The sequence below is a fragment of the Myxine glutinosa genome, chromosome 1 (genome assembly GCF_964187855.1).
Source record: "Myxine glutinosa chromosome 1, kmMyxGlut1.1, whole genome shotgun sequence".
Lineage (NCBI taxonomy): Eukaryota > Metazoa > Chordata > Myxini > Myxiniformes > Myxinidae > Myxine > Myxine glutinosa.
In genome coordinates, this window is record NC_136261.1 from 322,986,782 (window position 1) to 322,999,523 (window position 12,742).

Here is a 12,742-nt window from a genome sequence, read left to right on the forward strand (position 1 = left end):
GTCTCGTGGTTCAGCCGCCATATTTGTTTTAACACAAACGCCTTAAAAACCACCAAAACACATCCTGGCGAGGATCTGCAATCTCTGATTGCTCTTTCTTGTTTACAGTTGGAAAAGGAAAGAAAAGGAACGGTGTAACAACTGCAAATTACTTCCTGGTGTAAGCAATCATGAACGATACAAAAGGTTCAATACCATTTAGCAAGTGCTGAACTTGTATTATTACATCCAAATACCGCACATCACATGTAAATTATGACGTTTAACCAGAAATAAGATGCAATGCTGAACCTGGTGTAGGACATCTTGAAACTGGGGTGGGATACCTTGAACCTGGTGTGGGACATCTTGAAACTGGGGTGGGACACCTTGAACCTGGTGTGGGACATCTTGAAACTGGGGTGGGACACCTTGAACCTGGAGTGGGACATCTTGAAACTTGGGTGGGACACCTTGAACCTGGGGTGGGACACCTTGAACCTGGGGTGGGACATCTGGAACCTGGGTTGGGACATCTTGAAACTGGAGTGGGACACCTTGAACCTGGGGTGGGACATCTTGAAACTAGGGTGGGACATCTTGGGGTGGGACACCTTGAAGCTGGGGTGGGACACCTTGAACCTGGGGTGGGGCACCTTGAAGCTGGGGTGGGACACCTTGAACCTGGGGTGGGACATATTGAATCTGGGGTGGGAGATCTTCAACCTGCGGTGGGACATTTTGAACCTGGGGTGGGACACCTTGAACCTGGTGTGGGACATCTTGAAACTGGGGTGGGACACCTTGAACCTGGGGTGGGACACCTTGAACCTGGAGTGGGACACCTTGAACCTGGGGTGGGACATATTGAATCTGGGGTCCGAGATCTTCAACCTGGGGTGGGACTGGGACATCTTGAACCTGGGGTTCACCTTGAACCTGGTGTGGGACATCTTGAACCTGGGGTGGGACACCTTGAACCTGGGGTGGGACATCATGACTTGAATCTAAATGAAATAAATAAATAAACCCCAGATTACCTGAAACTATTGATATTTGTGACAATGAACCATGGGTGGGCAAACGCTGATGAAAGATGAATGTTTCATGATAATTCTCGTCAAAGTGAAAAGAAATGAAAGATTCAACATTGCTAAATAAATGACTTAATAACTACCAATTAATTGAAAGATATATTACTTAAATAGCCAATCAATGCAAATAGTACTGTTCTCCCCTCTGGGCTTGTGCTCCTGCCTCACACCTAGCTCGGCTTCACGCTATTGAAACTAAAGCTTTCAGAATCATTGGAATCTCCTGCAATGACGCTTACTCCGAGGGCCTTTCACTTACTCACCGCAGGCAGGTAGGTGGTCTTTCTGTCTTCTACCGACTCCTCTCCTGCCTTGCTCCCCCAGCTCTCTCTGTGCTCTGTCCCCCAAATATTCCTACAGGTCGCACACGATCTGCAAGCAACCCTCTTATGGTTAAACTGTCAAAATCTAGACTCTCTGCTCACCTTCACTCTTTCATTCCTCCTTTCTCCCGCCTCTGGAGCAAACTCCCTCACTCTATTCAATCCTCCCCCCAGGTCTTTAAAACAGCTGTTCACCACCATCTCTTGTCTTCCCCCATCCAAAACCTTGATTTTTTCTAACCCTGTTAAAACACCCCAAATCCACCTCTTTCAATGTCCGACCTCATTCCTGAAATTCTTAGAAGTGTTCATTTGCTTTGTACAGTGTACCCCTCCCTCCTCCCCCAGCCCTCTCCCTCCCACAGATCTCCCGATGTCCCTGTTCTCTACTGTTGTGCTTGTGTGCTTCCCTCTCTCCCCCTCTTGTCTCCCGCCCTCTTTATTATATGTTTTATGTGTCCATGCATGTTTTCATGTTTAATGTGTTAGCTCTTCCACGGGCCTCGATTCTGCATACAAAAAAAAAAACAGTCCTCAAACATGAATGTGACAAGGAGTAGGTTCGGAACCCTCTGTCTGATCGGCCCGTAGGCCCAAACCTTGGCGGATATCGCGGCCTACAGAGTACCCCCAATGGCATGGCATTTGGCCAGGGGCAGGGCCTGCAGGTAATTCACTAACTGCAGGTGGAAACTCAAGCTGTAATATCGTACAAATGCATCTAATGATTTCAAAATGTTAATCAAACAACATGGAATGATGTCTTAACAGGTTATTACCCTCGCCAGAGGAGAGGGTATTGCATTTGAGTCCGTTTGTCTGTTTGTCCACGCAGAATAAATATATGATTTTTCTCTGCAACCGTTGGTCCGATTGACAGGAAATTTTCACCATAGGTGCAACTCCACCTGGATATTTTTTTAAAATGATCATTATGACGACATAGGTCACGTGGTTCGGCCGCCATCTTGGAAAAATCGAAAAACTTTGCACCTCTATATCTCAGAAAGCACTAAATAGAAAAAATTCAGACATGGGTCATTGTAAAGAACTCTCCATGGGGAATAAAATATGTTAATAATGATGTCATAGGTGCCTCCATTATGACGTCATATTTCGACAAGTACAAAACTTCATCCTATCAAGATGAAATTTCTTGAGCGTCATGTAGGCATAAATTGGTGGAGAAAAACAATAATGATGACGTCATCGGTCACGTGGTTCGGCCGCCATATTTGTTTTAACACAAAAGCCTTAAAAACCACTGAAAATACATCCTGGCGAGGGTTTGCAATCTCTGATTGCTCTTTTCTTGTTTCATTTTGTAAACAAAACCAAGAAAACCAATCTCGTGTATCGCAAATCATCCAGAACAAATTGTCTACATCTAATCGCTCAGCTCGTCAAGAATCGGAAGTGCGGGTGTACTAGAATTGCGTCCCAAAATGCATAGCGGCAAAACATCTGTGAAGCCACATATTGGTTTCCTCTCTGTAAGAACCTTTTATTTACCTGACAGCCAATGGTTCAGTGAGGTTATCTGAGTGTTTACCACCCACATCTCTTAATCTATGTAAATGTGTAAAGTTACAATCATAATTTTGAAGTTCACATTTCTTTTGCTTACAAAAATAAGGCTCATCTATCATAAATGGACGAGTTGTATTTCTGTGTGCGTGTGAAACACCAATCACACCCAAACTTCTGGGCCAATTGCCACCAAACTTGACACAGACCAAATGTGACCTCCTGTTGAACATAGGCTACTTGTTGGCTACATTTTTATATGACCATGGCTAATGATGATATCGCTAAATTAAATTAAAAATTATATTCTAGCGGCTTGTGGGTGTGGCCTCGACGTCACCCATTCCCGCCCCTCCCAATGGAAACCCCGATTCCCATACTTCCTCCACCTCACAGCCCCACAAGCCCAAAATTCAGGAGCCTTGTGTGAGAACTGCGCTGTCCCATCGAGATCCCCTCCCCCCTCCTTGAAGTGAGCTCCTTGCCCTGCTTCATTCCAATGAGAGTTAAACCTTTAATCCCTCCACCCACCCCCCTTTATTCTGTCATTTTGTGTTCCACTGTCATGACCTTTTCATCCATTTGACAAAGCCTCCCGTCTGCAGACAATGAAAAGAGGTGAGGGAGAGGGGGGGGGGGGGGGAGGGATCATAATAACTTGGAAAAGGGAGTGTTAGAGAATGGGTCATTGGGGTAGAAGAGATCATGAGTATGGATGAGGGATGACCTGAGGTAGTAGTGAACAGCTGTCTTGAAACTCTGGACAGAAGAATGGGACTGAACAAGCTGGGGAATTTGGTTCTACAGGCGAGAGAAAAGAGGAACAAATGAGTGTAGTTGAGTAGTGAGCTTGGTCTTGCGAGCTTACCAAAAAGAGGGTTACTGGTAGACTGTGCTTACCAAGAAGAGGGTTACCTGCAGTAACCTGGGAGGGACAGTCAAGAGAGGACAGAGAGTGCAAGACCAAAAATGAGGAGGTAGAATTCCGGTATTTCAGCATCATTAGTGGGGTTTAGTTCCACTTTCGTGCTCCATTCTGCCCTACATGTGTCTGTCGACCACCAGATCTGTTCCGTTTATTTATAGTGTCTTGTCCTTCCTTAACCCCCATATTCATTTCAAACAAGCCATAATTTAGAAGTAACGTTTTCCCACCTTCTGCCTTCCCGTGCGAGCAACCGCCAGTCTCGGCTTTATTTTGAATGATCCCTGAGGGATTGAAAATGGTCAATTGAACGCAGCATAACTTATTACAATCTGTTGAACACTGTGTGAATCGGAGACCGTTTGGTCATTCACGGAGATCTCAGACCTCCAGCTCAGAGGGTCTGCATTAGCCGGACCACTGATATGATGGTATTGAAGGAGATGGTAGAGCAGGTAAGCATGTTGGTGTCCTCCAGGAGAGAGAGAGAGAGAGAGACAGAGAGAGCGAGAGGGAGGGAGAGAGGAAATAGGAAATAGTGGTAAAAACACCAATGTGTAAAGTGTGAGGACATGGAGTATGTAAAAAGGTTGTGCATATCAGTAAACATTTATTGCATTACAAATCGATGTGTGTCTCCATCCTCTTACTCAATTATTGAAATAGGGGTTGCATGCATTGCGGCACTGAAGACCTTGCATTTTTGACCAAATTTGAAACAATGCCTCTTCATAGCATGTCGACGAGGTTTTGTAATCGTTTCTGTGTGGCTGTCTGTCAGGGCCGTGACCCTTTTTTCTTTTTCTTTTTTACCATTTCAGCTATTGTCATCAAAGCTTTATTATGATAATACGGAGAAAGCAAATTAAGAATTTTGTCAAAAGGTCAAAGGTCATCATTACTAAAATCATCAATTTTCATCCAATTGACCTGAAATTTAAATTTACCATTTTAGTTTTGTCATCAAATTTTCAACGAAGCTTTATTATGATAAAATGGAAAGACATTATTATTTCGTCAAAAGGTCCAAAGGTTAAAGGTCAACTCACTTTAAATCATCAATTTTCATCCAATTGACCTGAAATATAAATTTACCATTTCAGTTTTGTCATCAAATTTTCAGCTAAGCTTTATTATGATAATATGCAAAAGACACCATTATTTCGTCAAAAGGTTAAAGGTCAACTCACTTAAAATCGTCAATTTTCATCCAATTGACCTGAACTTTAAATTTACGATTTGAATTTTGTCATCAAATTTTCTACTAAGCTTTATTATGATAACGAGCGTGACTCGGCGCGTTCCACGCGCCTCACCACACGTCGTTTCAGAGGGGTAGGCATCTTTGACCATTTCGGTGTCTTTTCGTCTTCATGGTGTTTTGGGTCTTCAGGGCCATTTGGGTCTTCAAGGTCTTTTGGATCCTCTGGGCCTTTAAGGGTATTTTTGGGGTCTTTGAGGTGTTTTGGGTCTTTAGGGTATTTTTGTCTTCGGTGTCTTTTGGGTCTTCGGAGTCTTTTTGGTCTTCAGTGTCTTTTGGGTGTTTGGGGTCTTTTTGGTCTTTGGGGTCTTTTGGGTCTTCAGAGTCTTTTTGGTCTTCGGGGTCTTTTGGGTCATCGGGGTCTTTTGGGTCATCGGGATCTTTTTGGTCTTTGGGGTGTTTTTGGACTTCAGGGTGTTTTGGGGTTTCAGGGTGTTTTGGGTCTTCGGGGTGTTTTGGGTCTTCTGGGTGTTTGGGTCTTCGGGGTGTTTTGGGTCTTTGGGGTCTTTGGGTGTTCGGGGTGTTTTGGGTGTTCGGGATGTTTTGGGTCTTCGGGGTGTTTTGGGTCTTCGGGGTGTGTTGGGTCTTCGGGGTGTGTTGGGTCTTCTGGGTGTTTTGGGTCTTTGGGGTGTTTTGGGTCTTCGGGGTCTTTGGGTGTTCGGGGTGTTTTGGGTGTTTGGGGTGTTTTGGGTCTTCGGGGTGTTTTGGGTCTTTGAGGTGTTTTGGGTCTTTGAGGTGTTTTGGGTCTTCGGGGTGTTTTGGGTGTTCGGGGTGTTTTGGGTCTTTGGGGTGTTTTGGGTCTTCAGGGTCTTTTGGGTCTTCGGGGTGTTTGGGTCTTCAGGGTGTATTGGGTCTTTGGGGTGTTTTGGGTGTTCGGGGTGTTTTGGGTCTTTGGGGTGTTTTGGGTCTTCAGGGTCTTTTGGGTCTTCGGGGTGTTTTGGGTCTTCGGGGTGTATTGGGTCTTTGGGGTGTTTTGGGTCTTCGGTGTGTTTTTGGTCTTAGGGGTGTTTTGGGTCTTTGGGGTGTTTTGGTTGTTCGGGGTGTTTTGGGTCTTTGGGGTGTTTTGGGTTTTCGGGGTGTTTTGGGTCTTCGGGGTGTTTTGGGTATTCGGGATGTTTTGAGTCTTCGGGTTGTTTTGGGTCTTCTGGGTGTTTTGGGCCTTTGGGGTGTTTTGGGTCTTCGGGGTGTATTGGGTCTTTGGGGTGTTTTGGGTCTTCGGGGTGTTTTGGGTCTTCGGGGTGTATTGGGTCTTTGGGGTGTTTTGGGTCTTCGGAGTGTTTTGGGTATTCGGGGTGTTTTGGGTCTTCGGGGTGTTTTGGGTCTTTGGGGTGTTTTGGGTCTTCGGGGTGTTTTGGGTCTTCGGGGTGTGTTGGGTCTTTGGGGTGTTTTTGGTCTTAGGGGTGTTTTGGGTCTTTGGGGTGTTTTGGTTGTTCGGGGTGTTTTGGGTCTTTGGGGTGTTTTGGGTTTTCGGGGTGTTTTGGGTCTTCGGGGTGTTTTGGGTATTCGGGATGTTTTGAGTCTTCGGGGTGTTTTGGGTCTTCTGGGTGTTTTGGGTCTTCAGGGTGTTTTGGGTCTTCGGGGTGTATTGGGTCTTTGGGGTGTTTTGGGTCTTCAGGGTGTTTTGGGTCTTCGGGGTGTATTGGGTCTTTGGGGTGTTTTGGGTCTTCGGAGTGTTTTGGGTATTTGGGGTGTTTTGGGTCTTTGGGGTGTTTTGGGTCTTTGGGGTGTTTTGGGTCTTCGGGGTGTTTTGTGTCTTCGGGGTGTTTTGTGTCTTCTGGGTGTTTTGGGTCTTCGGGGTATTTTGGGTCTTCGGGTCTTTTGGGTTTTTGGGTATTCAGGGTCTTTTTGAGCCTCAGGGCCTTGAAGGGTATTTTGGGTCTTTGGGGTGTTTTGGGTCTTTCAGGTCTTTGGGGGTCTTCAGGGTATTTTGGGTCTTCAGGGGTCTTGGTGGTCTGAAGGGTCTTGGGGGAATTAAAGGGTTGTTGAAGGTCTGAGGGGTCTCAGCAGTCTTAACGCAATTAAGAGGGTTAATTAAGATGGTGGTAATTTTATTTGAAAAAGAAGAAGTCGTTTTCGTTGCATATAAACATAGCGAGATCACGACATAACGACATAACCATATAAGTTTGCTCTATTATAATAAGAGATATGGAGAAGGCATATTAATAACTTGGTCAAAAAGTCAAAAGGTTAAAGGTCAGCATCACATAAAATCATCAATTTTCATCCAATTGACCTGAAATTTTAAGAATTTGCATATTGGGTCATTGAGTTGGTTCACCAATCAAAAGCTCATAGCCGATTGTTTTTTTTTTTAGATCAAAAGGTCAAATTTGCATAAAATTGTCATTTTCCTCCAATTGACTTGAAATTTTAAGAATTTGCAGGTCACATAATTGGTTCACCAATCAAAAGCTAGAAGCTGATTTTTTAAATTTATCTAAAGCTCAAAGGTCAAAGCTGCATAAAATCATCAATTTTAATTTTGCATTTAAAAAAAACTGTTTTCATTATTTTTAGCACACGGACAAAAGATGTCTGAATACAAATGGACATGGACAAGCTTTGCATTTTCAGATGCTTTCTAGTTTTTATTTTAGGTTGCTGACCCCTGGCCTAGAGGGTAAGCACTCTCAGTTCAGTACTGTCCAGCCTGGGTTTGAATCTCGACCCATCTATAAAGTGTCATCCCGTTGTTTCACAGGCAGGGTGATTGATCAATGGGTGTGCCGTCCCTCGGATGGACAATAAAATTTGCATCCCATCTGCCGGCATTAGTTAGTGGACGTTAAAGATCCCAAGGTGCCTTTCACGAAGAGTAAGTGACCTATGACCGGCACCATGGCCAAATTCCTGCCCTAACCTTAGTCGAACGTCAGGTCTGGCTAACTGGCTTGTAAAGGACTTGGGCTTCAACGGGCAACCCCACAATAATGGGCGAATAATTGTGGCTGGGATAGTAATAATTTGTAATTATTTTGTAAATAATTCGAAAAGAAAATTCCACTTTGACATTATGGGGTATGATGTGTAGATCAGTGAGAAAAATCTCAATTTAATCCATTTTAAATTCAGGATGGAACACAACAAAATATGAAAAAGGTCATGGGGGTATGATTACTTTTTGAAGGCACTATAAGGGGGGCACCAAGCTTGTTTGCTTTCACGTTTTCTAAATTCCCATTCAATTTCAGGAAGCGAACATTCTGGCATCCACAGGTCACTGCAAACAAAGTTCATCTTCAAATACATCTCTGAACTCTCCTGTGTAAATTATGAAGAATCATGATAGAAGTCAACAATTACTATTCCAAGTCCTAAAACAACACAGTTTGACAAAGTGGTTGAAAAGAAAAACAACGAGAGATATACAGAAAACTTTTTTGTCTGAGTACAAAGTTGGTATATTGAATTTTTCAAAAATGAAAAAATGTCCAGAAATTGCAAGCAGTGAGCAATTGTTCAAAGGACATTTGTCATAATACAAAGTTCTTGAAGTTTCTTTTTTTCACAAGATAAAATTTATGTCTGACAAATTTTAGAATACAAAGCTAATTAATTAATTAGAATACCAATTGTTTAGAGTTTATCTCAAATGTATTAGTTGCATACTGAAGTTGAAAATAAATTGGTAAGGAAATTAAAGTAAATTTACCATTTTACTCTTCACCATAATGAAAGAGCACACCTTTTGAACTTACATTTAGCTTCCGATGGTATATGAGCAATGATGGTAAAGGGTGTTTCCCTAAAGAATGCCTTTTTTTCCCCGAAACGAATCGCGCGCTCACACATACTGCAATGTGAATGTACAAGTGATTATAATTAATTGTAGCAAGTCTCAACAACGCATGTGCTGCGAGGTGAAAAGTCTCCAAAAAATCTCAATTTTTTTTCTTTTTTCTCATTTTTTTTAGATATGACTGAAAAACTCGTTGCTCAAAGGATCGCCGCCTGTGTCGCGTTTGGAATTGCACGCAAGCTTTTGCAGACACTCTCAGGCCCGTTAAGGCTGCACATAGTTGGCTTTGTTTGGCATTATTTTCACAGCGTTGGCTTTGGGCGATGGCCTGGAAATTTGCCAGACCTCAATCCAGCGGAGAACCTTGGAGCCATTATGAAAGAGCGAGTTGAAGACCGCTTGTTGAATTTTTTGGAGAGCGAACAGTGTTCCCGTGACCGTTTAATGGATATAATCAATGAGGTCTTGGAAGGAATGAAAGGTGATACTGACCTCTTTTGCAATTTGTTGAGGTCGTTTCGAACGCATTTGAATCTTGTGAAAGCCGCTGGTGGAAAATGGATTAAAAATTATTAAAGTCTGAGGTGTGCATCCGGTCGGGAAAAAAAGGCATTCTTTAGGGAAACACCCTTCAAACTCGTATGAACAATGGTTATACATGTTTTAACAATGAAGAAAAAGGCCATGTTCGAAAAGTCTTATTTTTATTCTGGTGTAAAGATTAATCTTTGGAAGTTTCATCGCTGGATGATTCATCCTCTCTTTGTTCATCACTGCTTTCCATTGCATGCTTTGAACGTGTTTGTTGTTGTGAGTCAGGCCCAACAAAGCGCCCCAAAAAGAGAACGGCTCTCGAATGCTGATCAATAATAGCAAAAACGAACGGACGATTAAGCCTAAACTCTGGTGTGCGTACATCATGAAACAGTGCACGGTTGGCCATTAAGGCAGTGACCGCAGCAGCCTTAACTCCCTCTTCCGAAACTTCAATGGCAGCCTTGTGCAAGGCATTAGTAATGGCAAGAGGTACAGTCGAGATCCCTGAAAAGTTGGGATGATGGAAGAGGTCATCCAAACCTGATGGAGAAAAACATATATATTAGCAACCATGTAGGAGAGACATTTCACACACAAAGGGACCATCTACATAATTTATGGAAAAAGTTACAATTTGGACTTCATCTTACTATAATTCACCAAATGTCTGTCTTTCTGTCTGTTTCCAGGTACCGCAAAAACGGCTGAACCGATCGCAACGAAATTTTGGGTGGGTAATCCTGGGCCCCCCTGGAGTAAAATAGGTGGTACGATCAAGGTCGCCCAGATAGCTCAGATAGCAGAGCACTGGTACGGTTCACCTAGAGGACCTGTGTTCGATTCCTGGTCTAGGCATGTCATTTTCTTACATATATAAATTTAATTATATATAATCCTGTTCATTAACGTATTTGTTTTATATTGTCATCAACTGAAACAAAATACAACAGAAGTTACATAGCTTTTCAGACAGCACCTGACTGAGAAAAGAGTAAAGAGAGTGGAGTTATCAAGGTTAAAGGAGCGCAGAGGCCCGAGGATGCAGTTGAAGAATGTGGTAACAAAACTTACCAAGATTATCCAACACTGGCATTAAATTTTGCTCAGATTCGATCTTGAACTTGGGAACATAGATGTTTGCAGTCATTTCTTCCAGCTTATGGTCCAAATCTTTAAAGAAAGAACTGCTGAGTGAACTTTCTATTAATGTGAGATTGGCGTCTGGTATCTTTGGAAGGAATACCACCAAATCAATACCACCGGAAAAGGGAATAACCCCAATCTTAAAATAGACAGGGAAGGAAAGAGAGAGAGAAAACAAGTTAATGCGTTGCTCAATGCTTTTCTGAAATATAAACCGCTTCATTGTTGTGGGAGCAAAATCCATATGCCACTCGATATGGCTATTGCTGTATGAATATTCGCCAACAAATTGTGCCTGACACACAACATCTTGTCTATGGTCCATACAATGAGATATGTAGAGGTAACCAGGACGGAAAATAAATTTTAAAAGAAGCCTGAACTCATACTGCAGTGTTATACAGTATATAGTGTAGTGCTAATTGTAGGGTTAGACAGGGTGCATCTCCAAACTGGTATTTCCAGCTACCTGGCAGTCATCAGCACGGAGCTAGTGCCCCAGCCTAAAGTGAACTGGCCATGTTTATTGAGCTACCTGGATGAGCATTACATAATATATAAAATACATAAATGCCTGGAGTAGGAGTGGGTGGGCCGACAGGGTGGTAAAGAGGTAGCACACTTACCTTTGAGCTATCTACTCTGGGTTTGATTCTCTGCCCAATTATGGTCGGTGCTTTGCAGGTAGAGTGTTGCTCAAACAGTGAGCCATCCCTCAGCTGGACAGATACTAAGCTGGGCCGGTTTCCCACCTACTAGTATTAATTGGTGAATGTTAAATGTCTTATAGGTAATATTATATACCTTATAGTGTCCTTATAGTTAAATACCTTATAGTAAATACCTTATCGTGCCTAGTTAATCTTTCACCTTATAGTGTCCTTTTAGTGACACCTTATAGTGTCATCACCTTATAATGTCTATAGGTGAATGTTAATTGGTGATGTTAAATACCTTATAGTTAAAGTGATCTCCTTCACTACCGACCTATGAGCTTACTTCCAATCATCAGCAAGGTCATGCAATCCATCATCGCAGTTGACATAAAATCCTTCTTTTTCTCCAACAACCTCATCTCAGATCAGCAATTTGGACAATTATGTAGAATGATGTAAAGATGAACGGAATAGATTTTGGGGTCACAAGGTCAAAGTTCAAAGTCTGTAATAGGTCTATAACTTGAGAACAGCTGAAGTGATCTAATTCAAACTTGGTACAGGTATGTATAATGATGTAAAGATTAACTGATTAGATTTTGGTGTCAAAAGGTCAAATGTCAGATTCCCCATCAGGTAAAAATTCTGTTACCAAGCTAACTTGTGAAACAGTCATGGGATTTTCACCAAACTTGGTATAATTATATATTATGGTGCAAAGATAAACTGATTCGATTTTGGTGTCAAGAGGTCAAAGATCAGTGATCATGTGAAGTTACAATTATTTCGTTGCCACGATAACTTAAGAACGGCTGAAGGGATCTAAGTCAAAGTGGTGCAGGTATATATAATGAGGTAAAGATCAACTGATTAAATTTTGGAGTCAAGGAGTCAAAGGCCAAAGGTCAGAGATCATGTTAAATAAAAATTATGTTGCCATGCCAACTCATGAACCAGTGATGGGATTTTTTTTACAAACTTGGTATGGGTATATATGATGCAAAGATGAACTGATTGGATTATGGCATCAAGAGGTTAAAGGTTAGAGGTCATGTCAGGTAAAAATGTGATAACTTGAGAACAGCTGAAGGATTTAAATCAAACTTCGTACAAGTATGTATAATTATGTAAACATGAACTGATTAAATTTTGGGGTCAAGAGGTCAAAGGTCATGTTAAGTAAGAATTACGTTGCTGCGCCAACTTGTGAACAAGTGATGGGATTTTGAACAAACTTGATAGAAGTATATATGATGCAAAGATGAACTGATTGGATAATGGCATCAAGACGTCAAAGATCAGAGGTCCTGTCAGGTAAAAATGAGATAACCTGAGAACAGCTGAAGGGATTTAAATCAAACTTGGTACAAATATGTATTATTATGTAATAATGTGGGTGGAGGCATATCAGTCGATGTTGTGACGTCGAAGAGTGTCGTTCTAGTTAAATTATTCCTCAACATTGAGAGATAGGGCCAAGCATGATATTGTTATGTCAGCAGGGTAAAGCAATATCTAGAGTCAGGTAGATCTGTATAGGTAGGTATTCGACTGT

The 12,742-nt window shown here is 42.2% G+C and overlaps 1 protein-coding gene across 3 annotated transcripts in view; it reads right to left on the bottom strand.

Annotated features, from left to right (window-relative positions):
• Nucleotides 1-8,131: 8,131 nt before the first annotated feature.
• LOC137411362 (pigment epithelium-derived factor) overlaps nt 8,132-12,742 on the bottom strand; it is a 67,948-nt gene continuing 63,337 nt past the window's right edge. For all 3 annotated transcript variants that reach the window (XM_078769704.1, XM_078769702.1, XM_078769703.1), the window contains exons 7-8: nt 10,460-10,670; nt 8,132-9,928 (exon numbers count right to left, since the gene is read on the bottom strand). In XM_078769704.1, the coding sequence (XP_078625830.1) occupies nt 9,573-9,928; nt 10,460-10,670 (567 nt within the window). In that variant the 3' untranslated portion in view covers nt 8,132-9,572. The remainder of the gene's footprint in view (nt 9,929-10,459; nt 10,671-12,742) is intronic.